The sequence below is a fragment of the Anas acuta genome, chromosome 2 (genome assembly GCF_963932015.1).
Source record: "Anas acuta chromosome 2, bAnaAcu1.1, whole genome shotgun sequence".
Classification (NCBI taxonomy): Eukaryota; Metazoa; Chordata; class Aves; order Anseriformes; family Anatidae; genus Anas; species Anas acuta.
In genome coordinates, this window is record NC_088980.1 from 117,914,061 (window position 1) to 117,938,748 (window position 24,688).

Genomic DNA, 24,688 nt, shown 5'->3' on the forward strand with positions numbered 1-24,688 from the left:
AAACCAAATTCTGGAGGATGAGCTTTCTCTGTGACAGGGGTATTTCTAGAAATCTTTCCAGGCACAGTATTCATATTTCCAGCATTAAAGATTGATGAGGATTGCAATGTACTAAAGTTACACACCTTATCTAAGAGGAGTTTGAATGATGTAGTATTTAGCCAGTCTTCTATTGCTACTCCTAGCATCGTTACTTTTTAAGTGCACATTGGTTACAGTTCCTGGGTTAAAATATGCTTTTATTTATATCATCTAAGTAACTTGCTACATATCAGTAATGGTTATAAAAGCATTTTTATTTTATTTTTACTTTGCAGAAGGAGACTGGAAGATTACTGTAGTCACTGGGGATTTCGAAACAGCTGGCACAACAGCAACAGTATCCCTTTACGCTTATGGAGAAAAGAAAGCTTCTGGTCCTATTATTTTGGGATCTGGGAAACACCAGCTGTTTAATCCTAACAGTGAAGATGCATTTAAGGTACAGTATGGTTTTTACATAAACACTGGAGAATTCAAAACATATGCAAAATAGCTTTTCTCAAAACTGGATAATAATGATAACAAAAAGGATTCAAAGCAATATGTGTATAAAAGAATCATTTAACATTTCTGAGGGAGTGGTGGACTTTTATGATAGTAAGATTTGAATCAGCAAATGTATTCAGAACTGCATCAAGCAGACATGCCTCTCTCAGAATCTGCTTCATACTTGCATTTGCTTGATGTGCTGGTCTTAACTAGGCATTGTTTATTTGCAGACTGAAAGAAATTTCTTTGCTTGTTCATTGTGTTGAAATAATAAGCTATGGCTAGTATTACATACCCATTTTTGGAAGCATCTACTGTAAATTCTTCCATGGGCTTCTTCAAGGTTTCACTGACAGACACACTCCTGCAAACCTTTTCTTGGATCAGGTAAGGAAAGGGAGCAAGGATAGAGACTAGAGTCAAATCGTACCTGGTTAGTTAACTCAGGTCATTTAGACTAGCAATGTCCTACTTCTCCAATGAAAAGAGAAGGGATTGTAACCCTGAAAGATGTGTCAGAAGCTTGACATTTCCCAGGGAGTTTCCAACTTCCTACAAGTTCCCCTAGTTCCTCAGGACTCTACCTGTTGCAATTGTTAACACTGTAATATATAATTTAGGTTGAAATAATTTATGCATAATAAACAGATGGAGAATCAGCAACAGATGTGACAGAAAGTTTCTCTGATCTTTTGTTTTGTTTGGTTTTTCAGTTTGAAGTGTAAATATGTAAGTTCTTGCAGAAGCAAGTCAATGGTGGCCTTCCCCTTATTTTTATTTAAGTTGCTAATGACTTGGCTAAAGTTTCCAAATAATGCTGGGTTGAAATTATCTCATATCAAAACAGGAAAGTGTAATCAGTGTTCATCTGCCCCTCTGAGAAATATTTCTGTAAATATCCTTTTGGCAGCAATTCTACTTTCTGAGGTGGGAGGCTTTTCTTTTGAAATCTGTCTTTCCAGATATAACTTCTTGTAAGTATTTAGTTTGATGAAGCACATGCCTAATGCACTTGAGAAACTATCTTTTTTTCTTTTTTTTTTAACATATATAATGTGATATGGGGGGGAGGCAGAGTGGGGCAACCGAACACACAAGATATCTAATGCCAGAGAGAGGCACGCAGCTACTTTAACTCTGCTTCTGCTGTGTCTACAGTGCAGAGAGTTATTTCTCAGCATAGGAATTTCTGGCTGAGAGGAAAAAAAAAAACAAAAACACAAGACAACACTGCTTATGGAGAAGCAAGTGTCTGCCTTCTTTTTGCTATTACCCTCACAGTACAAACTGAAGCAGACATCTTTTCCATTACTGGTGAGGAGAAGACTATACATTTTAGCCTCAGCTTTACATCAGAATAAAAAGCCTCAGAGTCAAAAAAAAAAAAAAAAAAAAAAGTCTCAGAGATCCTTGGTCTATCCTCATACCTGTGGGGTTGTTTGATAAGTGCTAGCTAATCCTCAGCTAAGGGACTGAAAAATGAAGCCATCTCTTCCCCAGGTATTTCTCTGCTGTTGTCAGTGAGAAACTCCACCAGGAACTTCACCTGCACAAATAAAACCATTGGTTTCAACACCTGTGGCTGAAAATTTATCCAATGGCCTTTACCACCCTGAGCCTTGCTTTTGCACACAAAGCTTTTAGGAATCACCTCCACAAGTATTTTCTCAAGAGATACCTCTTGAGCAAGATACCTCTGAACAGCAAAGCTATGATGTACCCTCAAGGCTGGAGCTGCTTTGTAAATTTAGCCTATCTTGTCAGTTGCCTCCTTCAGTATTTCCAGCTGGAGTAGGTTGTCCTCAGATGGGCTCAGCAGATTTGTCTCAATGTAGATGGCAATGCTATTGTAGCTCATCCTGCTGGTTGAGAAGTTGGAGCAAGTTGGCTGGTGTGGTGGAACAAGGAGAGCAACTGCTTGAGGAGGACAAGAGTGGCTTTTGGCAATTTGTCAGCCACTGTGAGGGAACACGAACATAACATTAATAAATTAGATGTTACCATGATAGGTCACCCAGGCTTTTCTAAGGCACATGGAGGCCAGTAGCTATGTTTCATAGCTTTCAAGGTGCTCTAAGCAAGCTACTGGCTTCCATGCTCCTGCACCTCAGGTAGGAGGCACAGAATTATTTCTCAGCTCCTGATTTCACACAAGCCTACTCAAGGGAAGCCTACTTGTCCATGCCTGGTCTGGAGCAGAAAATGCAACTTCTTTTAAAAGAAGTCCATTGATTTTCAGGCAAGCCCCTGGCCTCTACCAGCCCCTCTGTGGTAGGCAGGCTGCTGACTAAACTTACTCATTCATTCCAACTGCTCTTCCTTCCTTGGCTTCTCCAGAGGCCATGTCCAGTTTTGGAGGAAATCCTGCAATGCCCAAACCTCCAACTGAAACTTTGAATGCTCCCGGACCACCAGGAGCATCCCTGAGACTCTGGCTCATGAAGAGGTGGGTGGGAGGCAGCAACCTGCTCCTGTAGGTACTAACCCATCAGCACTGAGAGCAGGGAGCTGCTGGGTTCCATGCTAAGCAAATTCCCATTCCTCTACTAACTGGTCCTAGTTCTTCTGTGCTTTCTGGTTGCCCCAAAACCTGTGTGCCTCCCTGAGGAGGCTACAGTGAAAGAAACTGAAACTAGTTTTCTACAGGCATGACAGAAATTAGGGGCAGAACATGAGGGACAGAAAAGCAGACAGGACAGGAAGACACCAGATGCAGAACTCAGTCTGACTGTAAACAGCGTTTGGCTACACTGTGGCTTTAGCTTGGGGTCCTAAGTAGGCCTAATGCAGCCCTTGAAGTGGGCTCCTGTGGGGCAGCAAGGAGCTCTTATGGCTCCAGGTCACCACCTTCACAATGAGTGCCAGAAGGTGCATTGGCTGGCTTTGGAGGCCCACATCTCCTCCACTAGAGGGCCAGGTGCAGGAGAATGTGACCACAAAAAGCTGAGGAGCATGTCTCCTTCTGTTCCTCCAGGCTCTGGCTTGCCTCCTGTGGAGCTGCCTTGCAAACAGAGGTGACCATGGCCAGGCTACTGCCCCAGACCTGAGGTCTGGGTAGGAGCTGGGGTGGCAAGCCAACCTTGTACTTGATGGGTACAACCAAGTACTTGATGGGTACAGGTGAATGCTAGGGGCAGGCAGCCCAATTACCCGTCCATCCCCTGTGCTCCTCAGTGCCTCTTCTGGGCACACTGCCTCTCAGGAGAAGTCTGAGTAATGGTGGCCCCTTTCTGGGCTTGCTTACCTGGATGGGCTGGGGCTTATGCTGCAGAGAGCTGCCAGGGGCTGGCCCAAGTGTACCCTTCTGCATCCAGAGCCTGATGTCCCTGGCACCTCTGCAGCAGTCAAAATGCATTGCTGAGCAAAGGGCCAGGGCAGCCCATGCCTCCTCATGGGGCTTTCTCTTGCTGAAAATGGGAACAAAATGAAAATCCCCAAGTGAAAATCATCTGGCAAGTGCTCTTGGATCTTTCCTGGTGTGCAGTGCAGTGCTGAACAGTGTGGCAGGACATGCAGGGAGACAGCATGTAGAGGCACAGTTCAAACTCAGTGTTTTCTGAGCTGAGAGCAAGTACGCAAGGACAGCCTGTCCCCACCCTGTATTGCCCTGCTGATGCTCCAAGGGCTGGCAGCAGCAGAGGCTGTGTGTCCTCAGAGAAGCATTCAGCTGCCATGGCTCATAGGCTTTGCTTTCTCTTGCAGGGAACACCCTTACTTGCAGTGCCAAAAGTGCATGGACACTCACTGGACAAGTGAGCACAGCCACTTCCCACATAGGCGCTGTCCCTCTGCCACTGAGTGCAAGGGAGAGATGTTTTTTGGGATTGAGGGAGGCTGAGGGCTCAGGTTTCTCCTGTGCAGTGATGAGGACTGACCTGCTCTGCAGGAAGTGCAGCAGCAGCTCCAGTTCAGCAGAAGTGCCTGCTTGCAAGAACAGGAAAGAAAGCCATTCCTGTTTTTCTTCAGGCACTCAGCTGACAGAGCTGAAACAGGAAAGACACCCACAAAATGGCAGCAGGTTGACTCCTTCACCAGCAGTTTAATGGAAAGAAGGCAGGTCACCCTGGCCCCACTTTGATCCTCCTGTTGGCCTGTGCACTGGAAAGGCCCAGAGAAGGAGCTCTGTAAGACTCAAGCTGCTTTTTCTCTCTCGTGCTGGCCAGGGGACACCTAAAAACGGTCCCCAAAGGCCAGGCTACAGCCCAGAAACCATGCAGAGAGCAGCACTCCCTGGAGAGTTCCTGCCTGTAATGTGCTCAGGCTGCTTCCCTGCACCTCTCCCTGATGGGAAGAGGGGAAAAAGAGGCTTTCTGTTCTTGCTCCCCAGAGAAACAAGCTCATGGGTTTTCTACCCGCAGCAGTGGGAACGGCAATAATTCAATGTAATATAATAGGAAAAAAAGGACGATTGCTGTCCACAAAAACAGTCAATATACTGTGTCATTTCAAAATCTCTTTGGTCACAGGTGTAATTGCAAAGAAACAACAGACAAATGTCCCACAAAAAAAAAGAAGAGACAAAACTGTACTGGAATAATCTTAATAAAAACAATATTAGTAGTTGCATACAAAGTACAGTTAACTGCATAGTAACTGGGTTTCCTAAAAGTAAATCATAAATATTCAGTAATGTAAAAAATCATGGAAAAAGAAAGTTATTAAACCTTGAGTAAATCAAAGTGTACTCTTCTGTATACTCCTGAGATTTTGTTGCTCATCTAGAACCTGATTTTGATGTTGCTTGCATTACTGTATAAAGGCAGTATAACATCATTAAATCTGGTTACCTCTGATTACCGCTTCTGTAAATTAGCTTAAAAACTGTTTCACCTCCAGTATAATGGAGGTAGAATGTAACAGTGCCCTTAGAGACTTCGATCTGACTGCAGCATATGAAATTCACAGAAGATAATTTAGAGTTGTGTAACAGGAAGAATTATTATTTTCAGCTGGAGTCTTTGGTTCTAGGTTTTCACAAGACAGTTGTGTGTAAACTGTCCTATATTTGCTCTCATGGCTTTGATATTTTCCTACCAGATGGGAAAGTCAGGGAAGAACAATATGGGAAGGGGAAAGAAAAGGAATTTAAATTTGATGGATTTCCCCTTCTGCTCTATAATTGTTCCAGTGTGTTCAAAGGATCTACTTCTAGGCTATGGCTTTCTGATTCTGTTACTATTCAGGCATAATTTTTAGGGAATAATTTTTCTGTGGAGAGTCATTCCCCCTCCAACAGAGGGACATCAATCTACTGTAAGTTACAGCTTCTATCAGAATTCTGATATGTTTCCAGCATTTTCCTCTGGTGTCATAACAGTCTCTGAGTATTTCTCAGTATTTTGAAAATACTGATTTTGGCAGTACGTTGAGTTGCTCAAGACACTGAAACTTTAATTATATTGTAAATTACATTCTCCAGAGCTGTGTATTCTGCATCGTCATTCTTTGAAGCGTGGTGAATTATCTTTTATGAGTGTACACATTGCTTGATAAAGAAATGCTTTTCACATGTTTTATTTTAACATTTGGTTATGCCAAATATTCCCTTCTGTGTCCCAAAGAGAAGTGAGCAGAAGCCTGTAAGCCTATTATCTTCCCTAAAAGCCAGCTACAATGTCTCAATTTTTATTACTTCTATACAGAATAATTCCCTACAAGTTCTGCTCTTCTAGTAATAATGAAGTCAGTAAAAGCACTGGCTGGTTCAGTAATTCTATTTTCAAAATACTGTATCCTAGCCTTACTAAGACTGACAGGAATTAGCTCCTCCTTAGCAAGGATTCTCCCATGCCTTGCCTTGTGACATTTGCTTCATTGTCAGTTTTGGAATCTCTTTAGGGCAATATTGGTCCTACTGTCCTCAACACATTGTCAATTTTATCTCCAATTCAAATTTATCTTATATATTAAGCTATTAAGAGAGCTGTTTTTTTTTTTTTTTTTTGTTTTTTTTTTTTTTTTTGTTTGTTTTTTCTAAGAAATATTAAAAATCTTCAATATAGTGAAGATATTTTACAGTCAGTAGCTGTCTTTGTAAGGAGGATGGTTGTTCCATGTTTGCAAGTGTGGAACATGCATGATATTTCAGGAGAACTGGACATTGGAATCTATCACAGGTGTGAATTGTGCTCCATTAGTTTGTTTCTATAGCTCGTGAAGCTGGCCTCATAACCAGTTACACTATTTAAGGTTTCTTCATTTGTATGGAGCACCCTTTAAACACAGACATAATTTATATAGTCTAATACAGCAAAATGTCAAAGAATAATTAAGTAGATGAAAAGCAAGGCTCCTACTAATATTTGGAGAGACATTTGATCATTAAGTTTAACAAATACAGTATTCCTGTGATGAAGTTGCTAGAGGTGCTAAAACCAGTTTTTTTCCTCCTAGTTATATGTACATTGTGAAGAATTGTGTTCATCCGGTGCACCTTATGCTGTATTGCACCACATGATGGCTTTATACTTAAAGATTATTTGTTGTTTTTCATTTTGGTTTCCTTCACTTTACATAAAAGTATTAGTTGTTTTAAGTAATCTGTGCATTAATAATTAACATTACTTCCTTTAGAATCAGCCTTACAGACTATAAGAATCTGTCATGTTTCAGTTCATGTCTTTCATTTCTGTACCTTGGATTCATATTCATTGTTTCATCAGTCAAAACTGAGATGTCTAAAGTAAAATGCGAAGCAGTGCAGAGAAAACCAAATGTTATAAAATAGGTTGTAACAAATCCATTTTCATGCTTTTCCTCCCATTGTTAAAATAAAAGAGCTTGTAATGAGCTCAGTGAGAATTCTTCCTGAGTGGGAAGATTGTAAAAGTGACTGTGAGCACTAATGTAGCTATCCGCTCTCTTAACCATGGGACTGCCGATGCCTAAAAGCTAGACATAGCTTGTGTCCTGCTATTTTCCAGCTGTCCCTGTTAGCCATAATGGCCACTTAGGTCCAGAGACTGTTGAATAAAACTTAGAGCAACCCAGGCTTTAGTCAGATATGCTTAAGGCAGCATAAAACAGACATATTGCTAGCTTTAACTCCACTTGAAACTGTCCATCTCTCTACTAAATCTGTATGATAACAACATGAACCTCATTCCTTACTGAGATAAAAGGGAGAAGTATGTAAAACTATCTCCAGCAGCTACAGGCTGTGCATAAAGCAAAATTTATCTGGTTCCAAGAAAGCAACATAGAAGGATTGTAAGGAGCTCACAGACAACCTTGGAGAAAAACACAATTCAACTCATCTTCAAGAAATGAGGGTGACTGAACATGGTATTGCTTCTTCAGTAATTTTGCAGTGTGGGGTCCTATAGTATGAGCATATATATTTATTTTTAGGTAGTTTCTTGAGAAGACTTTATGTACTGTTACTCAGTTTCAGGTTCAATCTTTCAGCCATAAATCTATAATTCCCCACCACTACCTTATGTCAATGCAGCTCCAAGGTGGAAACATATTGAAAAAACCCTGTTGGTATCTCATGTGAGTCCTCTCTCTCAGTTTTATGCTGTCAGTTTACCCAGTCAGCTTCAGGCAGTTGTATCTGAGATTTTGTGACTTTAGTGTCCTTTGCTAAGGGTCTCCCTGTTAAGATCTCCCCTATTTTCCTGTGTCAAGGGCTCAAATTCAAACATCCATACTCCTGTCTTGCCTTCCCTTCAGCCATTTTCTAGTTTATTTGTAACCATATGCCTCCCATCATCTCAGTATCTGAGCACTTTTCAGAAGTGAGAAGTATGACTAATGGTTATGGCATATTCTCTCATTCTTAACTCTTAAAAATCTTTTTTTTTTTTTTTTTTTTTTTAATGGGCTTGGTATGACTTTATAAAGATAATATACTCTTTTAAAAGTACAGGGCTTGTGCTAAATATAGTGAGATCAATGCACCTTGCACTGAAACAGATGATAATGTTTTTGATGGTTCTACTTAACATGGCCAGCTCTTTGACAGTCTGTCTTCTGTGAAAATGATTTACACTGTGCACTGTAGGGATTTCTTAGTACCACGGAGGTTGAATCTGGTTCTCAGCTCAGATATAATGATGTCAATAAGGTGAGTTCATTGCACTGAGGTCTGCAGAACTGCAGAATAGTTGAGGTTAGAAAGTCCTTCCTCCCTGCTCGAAGCAGAGCCAGCTAGACCAGGTTTCTCAGGACATTGTCTGCTCAGATTTTTAATATCTCCCAGGCTGGAGATACGGAGATATCTCTACAACCTCTCTGAACCTCTCTGTTCAATCTGTTCCAATATTTGACCACTCTCATCCTTTTTTTTTTTTTTTCCTTTTTTTTTTTTCCGTATGTTTAATTGGATTTATATTTCAATATAAATATTTCTACTAGTGCCAATTGCCTCTCATGTTGTCATGGGGTACCACAGAAAAAAGCTTGACTCTGACTTCTTTACCTCCCCCCTTCAGGTATTTATGCACAAAGATAACATACAAGAAGAACAGAAGAACATACAAGAGAAGTTCTTCTCTTCTCCAGGCTGACGAGTCACAGCTCTCAGCCTTTTCTGAAGCAGAGGTGCTTCAGTCCCTTTGTCATCTTCATGGTTTTTCGCTGGACTCTTTCAGTATGTCCATGCCTCTTGTACTGGGGGTCCAGAACTGGATGCAGCACTCCAGATTGGTCTCATCAAGGCTGAGTAGAGGAAAAGGATCTCTTCCCTTGACCTGCTAGCTGTGCTCTTCCTTTTTCAGTACATAAGGTTATTGGCCTTCCTTACATCAGGATAAAAAAATATCCTTTACTCCCTAAGAAGGCAACGCAGAAAGCCTGATGTGCTCCCAGTAGCCTACGCTGTTGAGAGAAGGCACTATTGGATGTCATATTTTTTTTTCAGGGCTGATGACTTCATGCCTGAGTGATAAATATTGCTGTAAATCCACCAGGAGATGACAGACATATTTTGCAGAGGTCAGTTTATAGTCTGCCAGGTTATTACAGAATCAATGGTCAAAAGGAAAGTAAATCAGAGATCCAGTCTTACTGCAAGGTTTTGGATAGAGGTGACTGGTCTGTATGTACCTTCTCTTAAATGAATCTCCATGAATCTTCAGACTGTTCAAAGCACTGTTATATGCTCACCAGCATAATCTTTCTTACGATCCATCAATTCTTCATTCATAAGGTGTTCTCATCCAATCACAGCATCATCCTGTTAGCATCATGTGTGTGCATGTGGAGAAGGTTAAGTAGAGTTCAATTTATCTTACATGGCCAAACCTTTGTTGAGCTTTCTTACAGGCAATGCTAGGCTGTATTTCAGTTCACATCCTCTGATAGGTAGTGTTTTAATTCCCCACCTATTGTCAAAAGTTTCACATCCAGTAAAATACTCCTGGTCTAACTTCAAAAACTGCCAACCACTCAAAAATATCTCATTTATGGAAGTAGCTACATTCTCCTAATACAGAAGTTTCATGTTTATTTTTAAGGCCTGACACCCTGATACTGTAAATACTTGGAGCTGGCATAACTGTCCACAATGAGAATGAAAAGAGTTCCTCCGCGTCTTTAATGTTATTCTTAATGCATTTTCCCATGTTGTACTTCAGGGTGGAAAAACCAAGCTGTCGGTACTGCTAGTTGAGCAAGTAATGGTAATGTGACATTTTCTTTCTCTAATTAACCTGGAAATGGATAATTGGCATACATTTTAGTGAATACTAGCACATTATTAGCCTATATTGGAAGGTCAAGAGAATGAATATGATATGGAACTAGCTGCACAATGAAAAGAGGTTGAGTGGACTGTAAAAAAAAAAAAAAAAGTGTTTAATTCTCACTGTGCAATGAGCAGTGCTTATTTACCCAGTTTATTTGTATAACCAAAGCAAGTATGAAGTGGAAAAAAATAATGCTGATCTTTGTGTGGCTTGTAAACCCACTTCTTACATGTCTATATCCACCTTTTTCATTAGACTGTTAAGATGTGAACATCTGTGGCATATTCTAATTCTTGAGGTAATGCATAATTGTACCAAGTTCATTGACTACAATTCTTGAATAGGCTGAGTTCAGACATCTGGAAAATGCAAGCTCTGTGGGTGGACCATGGGTGCTTTGCTGGTACATCCGTTATGATATTTTTGGCAACATGTGCCAGCTGCATGTTCACAAAGTAAAAATGTCTTTTACATCCAAGGATTTCTCCGTTATATACAGATGCTGAAAAATTTAAACTAATGAAGTCAATGATTTCTCATCCTTTTGGGAATCTGCTGCACGTGACGTCTCTGAAATTCTGTTAATGAGATTGCTTTACATGAAATTAAATAACTGTCTGTCAAATACAGCCTCTAGCAGTTGTTTTAGACATTGGGATTTTGGTGGAGCCAGTCCTGAAGCGTTGACTTATACAAATGATTTTCATGCTAGCCTGTGCTTATTTCAAAGAGACTGCAGAATAGTGTCTACACAACTGGAATATTTTGCTCCTTCCACTATATAGAGAGAAATAAAGTCATTACATGTATTTTTTCCATCCATTTACTGAAGTATCTTTCCACTGAACAGTCTCTTGTTAAGCTCTTACTTTACTTTTCACTTAGTTAAACATCTCAAGTACATGAAAATAGGTCATACTGACTTCATTCAAAGTATCTGTATGCTAGGGACTGAAAAGAGTATTTGCATAGCTCATTTATAAGCAGAATTAAAATCTAGTCCTTGCATTCTCCTTAGGATTAACTTATTCCTAATAAATATAGATTTTATCTTAGGGAAAATTGTAAAATATGAGCTTTGCTAGGCTTCAATTTCAAAACGTAAGGCCAAGTTTTCTAAGGCACAGTTTAATGAAAATGTTCTCATTGCCTTTGTGGAGAAGAGAGTTTAGTCCTATGTTTTTACAAAAGAATAAGTAGCAGTAATGAGCAAAGCGTACAGTTGTATCAATCAGCAGGCAAAAAAATGCTAGTACAAAAAGAAAAATAGTACAAAGAGATTAGAATTACTGGGATTATTGTACTCACAAAGATATTATGGTTATTAAGTGCTGGCAATCTCTTTCACATAAGCATAAGGGTTTGCATGAGGCCAAAATGTCCATTCTCTTCAGAGCGCATCACAAAAATTGTCACCACTCAGTTGACACACCAGAAGGGGTTTCACAGTCAATCAACAAATGAGCTGTAAGTGGTGATTCAGATAGTATGTAAAACTATGCCGGGAAGGGTCTGAGGTTAGCGTTTGTGAGAAGACCTTCTAATAGGCAACCCCTATAAAGGTCAGCATATATGATGTTTGTGATATCTAGGTTCTTTTGCCTAAATGGGATACCTGTGTTTACAGGCTGTTGTTAACTCTGTGGTACTTTGGGTCTTTTTATGATCTATGCATGGCTGACCTAAGCTAAATCTGAAAGGCAGCTTCATACCCCACACCTTTACAAGTTTAAATTTCCATCCACGTCCAAACTCTACTGTATCAAGTCGGAGATTTTACAGGAAGATAGAAAGTTTGGAAACTAATTTTTAATATGCTGAATAAACTAAACTTTGAACTGTCACAATGCTTTGACCATGTTCTTTGTCTGAGGATTGAATATCTGATGATTTTTTCAATTCTATTTTTGTATAGACCAGAAAAGATTAAAATCAAGCTGCCAATTTTGCTGCCACACCTCTGTTCAGTGGCCACCATCATTAGTGTGCCTGGAGAAGCAGTACTATCAGTCTGAGGGACTATTGTGCTAACTCAGATATACTGTTCCTAGGACTCTAGCAAGTTTGCTCAAGCCATTGTAGACTTATCCTAAAATACATCATGTCTCTGTTTCCTTGTCTTTTATGAAGTTCTGAGTGCCTACAGCATCTGTTTACAGTGGTGGAATACATTTATTATGTTGACTGTGTTTTTCAGCAGATATACAACATATTCACTTGAGCAACTTGTTCTTATTCTTCCCTTATTCTGTGCACAACTTCTGCTAGCATCAGCAGAAGTTGCATTCCCATATAAAAGAGAGACTAGGTAACTGTAAATGACATCACATTATCCATGAGAGAAAATACGGGCTTTATGTAGTTAGCTGGGAGATTTACAACTGATGATTTTTGACTGAGTTATGGGAAAATAGCAACCAACACAGAATGAGCAGAAGTTTTGGAAAAAATACAGAATTTTGGACTTGTGTCTTCTGAGAATCAAAACACTTGTGAATAGAGCTTTGCAGTGTCCCTGTGAGAGAGGTGTAAGTGTTACCCTTGTTGTAAATTTAAGAAAGTGAAGCAAAGAGAGCAAGTGAATAATGTAATGTTTCTCAGGAAGCCTAAAGCAGATCCAGGAATAAAATATAGTTGTCTGAATTCTAAATTGGTGCTTTAGTTCTGGGACTCTTCTGCATGGGTCTCTACATGGACATTTACTGCATTTCTGTTAGAAAGGCTATATAAAATTCAGTTACTTTTGCAGCCATGAAACTATAGTAGAGAAAAGCTAGAATATTTTTTTTTTGTTTTTGTTTTTTTTTCAAGTATGTTGTTTACTAGGGCAACAGAGTCAACTTCGCTGTACAACCTTTTGCAGAATATTCTGTGTGTGAAATTAAATTTATAAATGTCCTCTTGTGTTCAAGACATGCAGATGTTCAAGATGAAGACTGGCTGGGAGAGTTGGGTTTGTTTAGCCTGGAGAAGAGAAGGTTTCAGGGAAACCTTATAGTAGCCTTCCAGTACCGAAAGGGGTGCAGGAAAGCAGGAGAGGGACTTTTGTGAGGAATTGCAGTGATAGGACATGCGGGAATGGTTTTAAACTAAAAGAGGAGAGATTTAGATTAGATATTAGGAAAAAAGTCTCCACTGTGTGGTTGGTGAGGCACTGGCACAGGTTGCCCAGAGAAGCTGTGGATGCCCCACCCCTGGAAGTATTCAAGGCCAGGTTGGATGGGCTTTGGGCAACCTGGTCTGGTGGGAGATGTTGGAGGTGTTGGTTGTTAGGTGATCTTTAAGGTCCCTTCCAACCCAAATCATTCTATGATTCTGTGATTTAGTCAATAATGGAAATGAAGGAACAATGGAAACAATATGAAGGAACAAAATGAAGGAACAATAATGGAAATGAAGTCCTACGAGGAGCGGCTGAAGGAGCTGGGCTTGTTCAGCCTGGAGAAGAGGAGGCTCAGGGGCGACCTTATCACTCTCTACAGATACCTTAAAGGAGGCTGTAGTGAGGTGGGGGTTGGCCTGTTCTCCCACGTGCCTGGTGACAGGACGAGGGGGAATGGGCTAAAGTTGCACCAGGGGAGTTTTAGGTTAGATGTTAGGAAGAACTTCTTTACTGAAAGGGTTGTTAGGCACTGGAACAGGCTGCCCAGGGAGGTGGTGGAGTCACCATCCCTGGAAGTCTTCAAAAGACGTTTAGATGTAGAGCTTAGGGATATGGTTTAGTGGGGACTGTTAGTGTTAGGTTAGAGGTTGGACTCGATGATCTTGAGGTCTCTTCCAACCTAGAAATTCTGTGATTCTGTGAACAACCTCAAGATGCAGTGCTTACAGTTGGCAAAATAAGATCATTAGCTCAACCATGTTATATGAGTATTTTCCTCTGCATTTCACTGCAAGAGCAAAATCTGGCGTTCATTTGACAGAATTCCAGTTGGCAAAATGTAATGTGTTAAGTAAGTCAATGCCACTGAGAGACCAATGTGATATCTGTTCTGACAGAAAGACAAATTGTTCCTACCCCAAAACTACAACAGATGCTGCACCTAAGACTGTAATTGTATTAAGTTTTCCAGAACATCATATGCAACTGATTTGATCTCTGCTGTTGACATCCTTGCCTTAATTTCCACACAAGAATAAACATGATATTTTTTGGCCCAAGAATGCCCTTAAACAATTAGTCAGGAACATTAATATTATTAAACAAATTTTTAGATTGTTAGTGTTCTGTATTTTTAATTATTTTTAAGAGACCTCTCAGTCCCAGAAGTATGCCATTATCTATAATGGCTTTATGGTCCTGCAAAATTTACCATTCTAAAAATCTCATAATTTGAAAATTTAGTAGTAGTCAAAAGCACACATACATTTGGCTTGACACTTTGGACAAATTCACAATTAGCACATGGTCATAACTTCCTTAGCGTTGCTATATTGTGTCCTCTTTTATTTGCTGAATGTTAAGGAGGGATAGGAAGCAAAGGGAAGACACAAATACAGAAATTTAGAGATGCTAAACAGGATGTTAGGGAATCTAATCAAACTGCAAATACGAGTGTCTCCTCGAGAAACGTAACCGTCTGGACAGTGCTTTTTGTTCTGTATGGATTTTTCTGGAAACTCCACTTGATCAAGTCTGGTGGGTTACTTATCCAGTGTTCCTTATGCAGTAACAGGAAGTCCTTTGATTTCAAATTTATTTTATTTATTTCTTCTTTTTTTTTTACTTGTTCAGTTAACGTATTTCTGCTTCTTTTGGGGAGCTTTTCTTTCCAATTGTACCAGTGGTCTGCTAAAAATCATCAACAATGTTAAAACTCTTTGCAAATTCACCTGGAAATTTATCTCCCATCTTAGATTTCCTTCTGGGGAAAACAAAACAAAACAAGCAAACAAACAAACAAACAAAAAAGCATATAACATGATATGCTAAATCCATTATATATATGGGGGATTTTTTTATCAATAACCTCTCACTTTATTCAAATGACTTATTCAATAATTCAGAAGACAAAAGAGGCTTTTCAACAAAGTTTCCTGATCCTGACTCAGTGTACTGGTAATGAAAACTGTATGCAAAGATGCCTCTGACACTCTTCCTTCAAGAAGGGCAAATTTAATCATGGGCATGAGGTTGCAAGGTTCCAGTGTTTCTTCGTTTGCTTGTGTGTTTTTACCAAATTGCCCTTTAAAACTTCTGCACCACTAATAGCAGCCAGTGCCTCAATCTCGAGGGAATACCACCTTTGTTTTTGGTCAGTGTTAAACTCCATTTTGTTGGAAGTTAAGGGGGAGGGTTCTAATATACCGTTATATTTGTTTGCAAGGCAACTTTAGCAGTCACTTGCCCATTACAAAGGTCTCTGCTTTGCGGCTGTGTGAGAGGGTTATTATGGCAACTTAGCCTACATCTTGGCTACAGCTGTGATTAGTTTCAGAGAGCTTTTATCTGCTGTTGTAATCTTGCTGTGAGTATTAGCAGCATGTTTTTAATGTGCATGATTTTATTACAATAGTTATATGTTCAGTTAGCACCTCTTACTTTAACATACTGTTTTAATATAGGAAAACCTGCTACTTGGCCATAAGTATGACTCTATTCAGACTTCATACCATTAGCATGTGTCATGATATCATCTTCTGAGCCCACATTGCACCAGGCTTGTCACAGGGATGCAAGGAAATGGTGATCAACTAAGGCTGCAAGGTTATCTTTAGGTCCTCATGACTGAGAAATGTCAGAGTTACACTAGCCTGTGAAATTGCCTAGGAATATGTTTTAACAAAAGAGTAAAAGGCGTATGTATTTTGCCTGTGTTCCCCAGCTCCACAGAGCTGTACCATGATGAACATTAGTGTGCAGTATTTCCCTGCAAAAAACATTGAAGGGAAAACTCTTGTTCTGGGTCAGACATGAGTATTACCTTCCATAACAGTCCCAATGGAGACCCAAATCCTAGTTCATCAATTTTAGTCATTTTGACAGCTGGGGTTCCTGTTTGTTAACTGCTTGTCTGTTTATTTTTTTTTCTATTTTATTTATTTATTTTTTATTGCTAAACAGTAACAAATTGGTATAATGGTAAAAGAAACAACTATTTTTACCCCCTCCGTGATTTCTTTCCTTGTACCATCAGCTTTCAAACACATCACTGAAAATGAAAGTGGTTAACCCTGCTTTTGTGCTTAGGTTCCTGCCATCAGCATTGTTCAAAAAAGTTCTGCAGTCCAAAACAAAGTGGCTCTTATTTCAGGGCTGCAGTATTCAATGGGACATAGTCATGTTTTATTGTTCAAATTTGCTGCAGTGTGGCATCAGCATTTATATAAACGGTTAACCCTAACACCAATGCACATAAAAATAGAAGACAGAGAAAAGTGGGCCACATCAGTCTGATAAGTGGTAGGAATAGTTAATGGAGCTCTGCTGATGGTAACTCTATGGACTGCAAAATATATTAGTGCGTGCAGCAATGACTGAAGGTACTTCTGTTCGTTAAAGTATTTGTCTAGAAATAGAGGTTTACATTACCACACTACAAACTGGATGCTGTCAAGAGATCTAAAAAGCAACTGAATTGTTTGAGCCCTTTAGTCACATTAAATAATACAGTACTTGAGTCAATTAAATTACTCTTGCAAACTACTTCATATGCTTTTACTTGATTGCTCTGGGATTCATATTAAGGCTTCATTTTCTGAAGAACAGAACTCTGGGTTATATGTTAGCTGCACACTTAGCTTGCATGCCCAGTGCTAGCAGGATTGTTAAAAGATAACATTTTAAATTATTTTTTAATTTATTTATTTATTTATTTATTTTTGTAATTACAGATTAATCTCGGGGATCTTGGGCAGCTATATAAAATCCGCATTGGCCATGATAACACTGGAAATGATCCCAGTTGGTACCTGGAGGAAGTCAGACTTGAAAGACTAGTCCCTCTTTCTCAAGAAGTGATTTGTCTACCCATAGAGTGCTGGCTTGCAGAAGACAAGGGTGAAGGTGATACATGGAGAGAAGTGGCAATAAGAAACCCCACAAAGGATCTTTTGCCATGTATGTGCTCAGTATTTTAGATCATATGCTCACTAGCCTTATCCTTTGAGTATATGACAACTTCCCTTTCTTCCCTTCCTTTCCTTTCTTTCCCTTTCTTTCTTTCTTTCTCCAGGGCAGACTGCCCAAAAGTCAGTGTAATCATGAAATGATCATTTCCATTACAAGACACTTTCTAGTTCTAAACAAGTGGGAATTGGTCATTTTACCCCACTCCCTTCCTCCCTACAATCAGAATAATAGCTGTGGCCAGGGTATCTTACCCCTCTAAAATTCATAGAATCTCAGATTACCCCTAAATCACTGGCAAATTCTTCTCTTTAGAACAACTAGCCTATACATGTAAGGCAGGAAATCAACGCATATCAAGGTATGCAATGTCATCTGACATCAAGTTCCTTATAGCAAGTTTAATGTCATACTTTCTTTTGCTGCATAAGATATCCTTCACCAGAAATCTGTGATCTGAACCATCACAAGCATGTTTTCCAAATGAGACTCAAGTCACAGCCATTAACATAGAAATTGTTAGCTACAGGGTGGCACTTTTGCAGCCTCAAAGTTTATCCGCAGCTTTGATGCACTCTGTTCTCTTCAAGTGAAGCAGAAAATAGACCATCATATCAAGTTATTATTTAAACAGTCCTGAGCTTATATACAGGAAGAGAGAGCCAGTATAATCGTGTAGCACATTTTTTTTTTTTTTTTTATAGAATTCTCTTGACATTAACAGAATTACAATGATACAGCTGTTAAACAATACTGTCCAACATTGATAGGTCTTGTAGACGTAGCTGCTATCATTCCGGCCAACTGTATTCAAAATAAAGTAGTGACTATTGCACAGAATCAGTAGTTCAAGATAAAAATGGTTCATCATGCACTTAGTGAGATCAAACCATTTCAGAAGAAAATATCAAGTGGGAAAAATCTTAAGAGAATGTAATTCTCTAGAAAAGCTATAAAGACTGGTGATATGTGAATGTTTTCTGTGGGTTTCAAGGCCAAAGAGGACTACTGATCTCCTCTGTTAAAGAAGCCAAAAGATACTGAGAAACACATCAGCTCACCTCTGCTCTGTTTTTTATTTTTTTTTCAATTGTTCTACAGAGTATTTAGTGAATTTAATATAAGATTTCAAAAACTGGGACTGATCAGGATGAACCAGACCCCATGGTGCATATACCACAGTGTAAGAAGCACATCTGTTTCTTACAGTTAAATAAACGTCATATTCTGTTACAGTAGAAAAATACTGGAGAAGACAGTTAAGTTATATAAACAATTCAACATGAAGAACTTAAATTTGCATTATATGTTCTGAAATACCCATAAAAAAGTACTAATATTCTGGTAGGTGCACTTCAGTTTGGTGGTTGTAGGTGATGAAGCAAGGTGACATGCACTGAAAAATCAGGTCAGTGCTGACAAAGGCTAGGAATATTTTTAAAACAGCAAGTTTATTCATAATTTTAAATCATACTATTACTGAATCTTTCATTGCTTTTGCATGAGCATTATCTTTATTAAAATACATGTCTCAAGATTTTAAGTAAAGATGCATTAGAAAGGATTTGAAAATTTCCTGAAATTGTAAGTTTTACAAATTACTTATTGATTTTAGGCACATTTAAATTGAATATCAATATAAACTCAGCAAGGCCTCTCAAGGATTTCCTATTTAGCTTCTCAAGAACAAGCAAATGAAACACTATCCATCTGCATTTCCCATTTAAAAGCTAATTGCTTACAAGTACTGGATAAACCACATCAAGTCATTTTCTCCAGCAGAATAAATGATGTACTACTTATTACTTAATGATAATATGATATGATTTAGTAATTTGTCTCCTATACTTTCAGTTCAATCTGGTATCTTCTAGTGGTAATATACTTACTTAACTGTGACAATGATGTGATGAAAACTTTAACAAAATGAACAAATACAAATTAGGCTCAGAAGACACACTTTTAAAATTGCTGTTCTTTAACACTCTATTACCCAGCTTCTTCTGTGGAAGAAAGGGTAGTTTTTCTCTTATCCCTTTTTTCTTTTTTTGCTTTCTCCAACCAAACTCTACTACATACCCAACAAGGACCCAAAACTGTGGAGTCGATTTTTTGATTCCTTGTCTTTATTTTTTTTTCTTTCTAAATTTATTTTCTTTATTCCCTAAGCTATTTAGATTCTGACAGCTTTTCATTAACTTCCTCTCTGAAATTCTTTCTTTTCCATCCAAATTTCTCACATTGGTAACCTTCCTTATTTTTTCTGACTGTCCATGTCACTTTTTCTAGCAGTTCCAGATATTATTTTTGGTTTACTATATTAAATGTATTTTTTATTTGTTGCTGTTGTTCATTTAGTTTATATTATGTTATACATAATCAACAACAAATTGTTAAACTGTTTTCCAAGTGATGGGTGTTGGAAATTGTTGATCACATCCTGAAATAGGTAAATTACTTAAGTGTTACCCAATGAAAATAAGCTAAAAGCTTTATTTTGAATGCTTTTGACTTAGCTTTATAGCATCATGACAACACAGAAGCCAGACTGACCAGATCTGGCAGGCCAAGAGAGCTGAGACCAACACAGCTTCATGTTCAACCAACAGAGAGGCTGGACATGTATTCCCACTAGGTACACATGCACAGAACACCTGTACACACCACACATATACATTCATATGTGATCAGCCACACAGACAACACATTCATGCAGAGCACTTGTACTAACAGACCACACCAGCAGCCTCATCCTGCTCCCCTCTCTGGCTGACCAAGTTTGCTACTGAGAATGTATATATACATGTGTATGTCTATATACATGTATATAGTCTCTCTCTCTATATATATGCATAAGTACAGCATGGGTGCTTCCAGCAGCTGGGCTCATGTACAGACTGTCCAGCAGATGCCCCTGGATCCCAGTCTCCATTTGCTGGTACATGGCCATATGAGCCCTTGAGGCTGTACTGAAGAGTTAGAAAGGAAGATAACAGGAAGGTGAGACAGACAGTGCCAATCAGGTACAGAATGCAGCCCGACAACCATACTAATTAGCAAACAGTTGTCACCAGCCCTCTTGATTCCCTGATCCCTCTGTTTTCGCATACTTCTTCTTCCCCAAATCACCTAAATCCATCCTTTTCCCTGCTGTTGTCTCCTCCCTTAAACATTGCATAATAAGTCCTGTGCTACCCTGAAATGCTCTTCCTTTGCATTCCACATTGTGCCCCACATCCAGCAGTCTGAAAGATGCTCTGGCATGCTCTGCACTTGTCATGATGGGTTTTTCTGGGGCTGAGGCTTTCCTGGGACAGCCTTGGGAGAGCATTGGACTATTTGTCTAGGTCCTTATTTTGGATTCTGACCCACCCTGGTGCCCCTGTGCTTATGAAGACGGGCTGATAGCTTCTGTGATAAGTCTAGGAGAAGCCAGAACTGGGTGTTATATGGACTTTGCCCACCACTATCTGTGTTCCTTTGTGGGTGTGAAGACAACCTGTATCACCCAGCCTAACATGGATTGACTTTGGGTAGCTGAAATTTTGATCTAAGGTGATGTAAGATATGAGAAGTTTCAAATATTCTTACTCTTGTTTATTTGACTATAAACTTCAAGTAAGAATGTTCACATAACTGAAGGAATACCTGTACTCTTTTGAGACAGAAGATAAATCTTGAGGCTGTGGCCTGAAAAATTCAAGCTCAAAATATTTAGACTTTTCCACTTGGGGAAATGTGCACACAAATACAGAAACAGGTTAGAATGTGCTGACTGAGTGAAAAAATGCAAAAGATGACTGAAGCAAATAATAATGACTCAAGCATTATCTCTACAAAATTTGTATCCTTGTTTAATCACTCAAGAGGCACTGACTACTTATATAAACAGTCTGGATTCATTTTCCTATTGTAAAATTGCTTAGTAAGTTTTTTTGTTGTTGTTGTTTGTTTATTTGTTTGTCTTTTATATTTTTTTCCCCCCAAAGTTGAAATGTTCTGAAGATTATTACCTTCTCTGTGTTACTCAGGATGAAATTGCTGGGGCTATGAAATCTGAACAATAGTTCAGAAATTTTCTTCGGTTATGTTACATTACATGCATCACAGTTTTTTGTTTTGTTTTGTTTTGTTTTGTTTGTTTGTTTGTTTTATTTCCTTTTGAAGTAGCTGATCTTGTCCAGTAAAGGCAAAATGACTGACTACGAAGATCTATTCGTTGCTTTACTTGGGTATTTTGAGAATTTAAGTCTGTAATGCTGCTATGTTTTGGTTGCTGTTGTTTGAGACTTTGGCAGCGCAGTGTTACAGCTGACAGTTCAGTGGAGATGTTTCCCCAACCGTGTCAGTGCACTCTAGAGATGTGCTGTAACTGTTTTGCTACAAGCCAGGGCTGTGACGAGGAGAGTGAATGAAGGGAGTCCAGAGACTCAGATTCCAAAGACTAAACATCTTTCCCCCTTGTCCTCCCTCCTCCACAAATAAATAGCAATAGGAAAACATCATTGGAAACTTTTATCAACCCCAAAACTTTATAATTGTTTATTAGTAAACCGTATGTTTCATTTTTTCTTTCTTCTCCACTGCCCTGAGCAGCTTCTGAAAAGCTTTTGCCTGGTACTTATAGCTACCATTAGCAGATAACCTTCATGCCAGATCCTTTCCCTACATATATCTTATGCTTATATACCGTAGTACTGTGGCTGAACATGGAAAGGACATGTTCACATACAAGGATTTAGCTTGAATTTCCAGTGCTAGACTCCTAGGATAAAAAAATACAGATATTAAATCGTTCAAAAATTTCCCATATGTTTTTTAGAATATTGCTCTAAATATCAGGAGTAAACAGAAATGGTTATTAGAAAGCCCGAGAACTGTAATTCTAACAGAAATGTCTTCACCTGATAGTGTTTTTGTATTTATGACTCCTCACATAACATATATTTCAATTCTGGGGAAGATAGTACATCTCAACCTCTATCAGCCATTAAGAATTTGTTCTCTTTTAGCCTTAATGTTGCCCCAATCTGTATTTTACCCTTCTGTCACAGCAGTACCAAACACTGGTTCTGCAAATCAGGTGGTAAGTAGTCAATGATAAAATCCCAAGACAGAGATTCCATCTTTCTGTTTAATAAATCAAGCCAAAATGACCATTTCATTAAAACAGACATCATATAGAAATAAGAACCTGGAGCAGCACCATGTTACACTGTACTAATATTTTGTATCACCATTCTTAAGTGAGGGCTGAATAGAAAAGGTGTGATAATTTTGACATTGTACATCATTTATCATCTCTCTAGATTTTGTATTCTTTGGCCCATTTGTCTATTTATACTGGCAGACTGATGGAGTGGATTGGTACAGTGAACCTGTAGGTGCTAAAAAAAAAAAAAATGAACTAAGAATCCAACATTTCTGTCATGCACATTTAAGGGGAAGTTACTCTGGGCTTGTTCTAGACTATTCCTGTAATCTGATGGCCAATTTCTGTCAAGATCATCCTAATCATTTTATCGCTTTCCTGGAATGCATCTTTTTTTTTTTTTTTTTTTTTTTTCCCCTCTAAAACCACTCTATGCTACAAACAAGAAAGAAATAAGGAGGTCCAATCAAAGAGTTCAGTTTCTCGATTCAAACTAGTGTGCTCTTGTAGGCACACCAGTGTCATTAGGCTCAGCTGTAATGCAGAGGAAGCTTATCTGTTGTACTGTGAGTAATGTGATACTTTTATTTATCTGGAATTCATTTGCTCTTCACTATAATTCTAAAATAATGACTGTGCTTTTCTTGTAGTAGAATTATTTTGGAAGGAGCTAACAATGAGACTGTAATGTTTACGAAGTCAGCAGAAAAAGACATATTTCTGCAGCAAAAACTTTTTTTGTTATTCTCACTGATAAATTCATTAATCTTTTAAAGATTATTATCTTCTCCTCTCAAAACATAACAAAATATTAACTTAGTGTTTAATGCAATGCACCCTGTACTGCTTCCTCACTGTTTATATTTCCAAAGGAAAATATCATAGGTGACTAAATTCTGCACATTACTCCCTCAGAAGGAAATAAGAGTCGTACACTTTGCTTGCAAATTGGGGCTAAACTGTTGCTATTGGCAAGTGATCAGGAATATGCCTAACCTTCTACTCTGTAGACCCTGATTCAGGTTCTCAGAATAAGGAGTGTGAAAAAGTGGTTCTTTAACTTGCATTCTGTTGCCCTTATATGCGTTTAGGTTACATTTTCTTAATAACCAGAGGAACAAAACTTTATTTCTCCCCTTTATCCAGGTAGATCATGTTCTCATGTTATCAGTAGAAGCCAGAAGCTGGATTTAGGACTTTACAAAACACCAGAATTCTCATGATAACATTTTAAGAGGTAGTATTAGTGCAGTTTTACTGACTGAATGAGATTTGATGCTTGTACATCTGACTGGTCAGTGACTTCTGTATTCTTTTTGGCATTAGGTACCAGTGCCATTTTTAAGCATAGTAATTATACTGCTTTAGTGTCTGTCTTTCATGGAGCCTTTTAGAAGCTCATCACATCTGCCTGAAAACATTTCACTTCCCTTGTTTCAACTTTTTCAACCATGCACCCATATCCAAGAGTTTTCTGCTTGATTATAGAACTTATCTTAAGTTACTCTTTTAGGAGTTTGTAGATCTCGATCTAAAAGGTCATTTCTAAAAGGTCATTTTCTTTTCTAGTGAATGCTAGCTGAGATTTTTTTTTTTTATCTATTCTGTGTTAATTAATCTTAACTAAAAATTAATCTTATATCTTTTATCGAAGTTATTGAATTTTTCAAGACATTGGTTCTATTACTTCAGTGTGTCCAACATTAGACAGAACTGCCTAGATGTGAGTCTGACAGTTCCCTTAGACCACTGAAGTAGTATTCCCTATCTTCTGTTCAGTAGTTTATTTTTCAACTTTTTCTATACCATTTTTTGCTCATTTTTTTCTATCATTTTTTCTATCCCTAATTATTTTGACTACTTCTTGGTTTTGTCACACCAGTTTTCAGTTGATGTAGTTTCACTAAATCAGTAGTGTATAGTAAAATGAAATTTCTACTACAGTAGAGAAGATCAGGCTATAGAGTTCTAATAATCAAATTTTTGTGATTGCTTTCTCTTACTGCAACATCTGCTTTTCAGATGGGCAGCAGTGAGGGCCTTGGAATCTATCAGTTTCTCAAAGGAAATGAAACCAGAGATACAGAGGCTGAATATATTTTTAGGGTCTTTTAATTTTATTCAATGCACACAACAAGCAATGAACAAAAACCCACAAACTGGCAAATTTCACATATGGTGAGTTTTGCTATCTCAGCAGTATTTTCAGCTGGTAGTTTTTCTCCAGACTTGGTTGTACCTGTCTCC

At 38.6% G+C, this 24,688-nt stretch overlaps 1 protein-coding gene across 3 annotated transcripts in view; it reads left to right on the top strand.

The window, feature by feature from the left end:
- The window catches only part of RP1 (RP1 axonemal microtubule associated), a 188,800-nt gene that overhangs the window by 61,213 nt on the left and 102,899 nt on the right, over positions 1 to 24,688 (top strand). For all 3 annotated transcript variants that reach the window (XM_068671868.1, XM_068671870.1, XM_068671869.1), the window contains 2 exons: positions 318 to 481; positions 17,055 to 17,280. In XM_068671868.1, the coding sequence (XP_068527969.1) occupies positions 318 to 481; positions 17,055 to 17,280 (390 nt within the window). The remainder of the gene's footprint in view (positions 1 to 317; positions 482 to 17,054; positions 17,281 to 24,688) is intronic.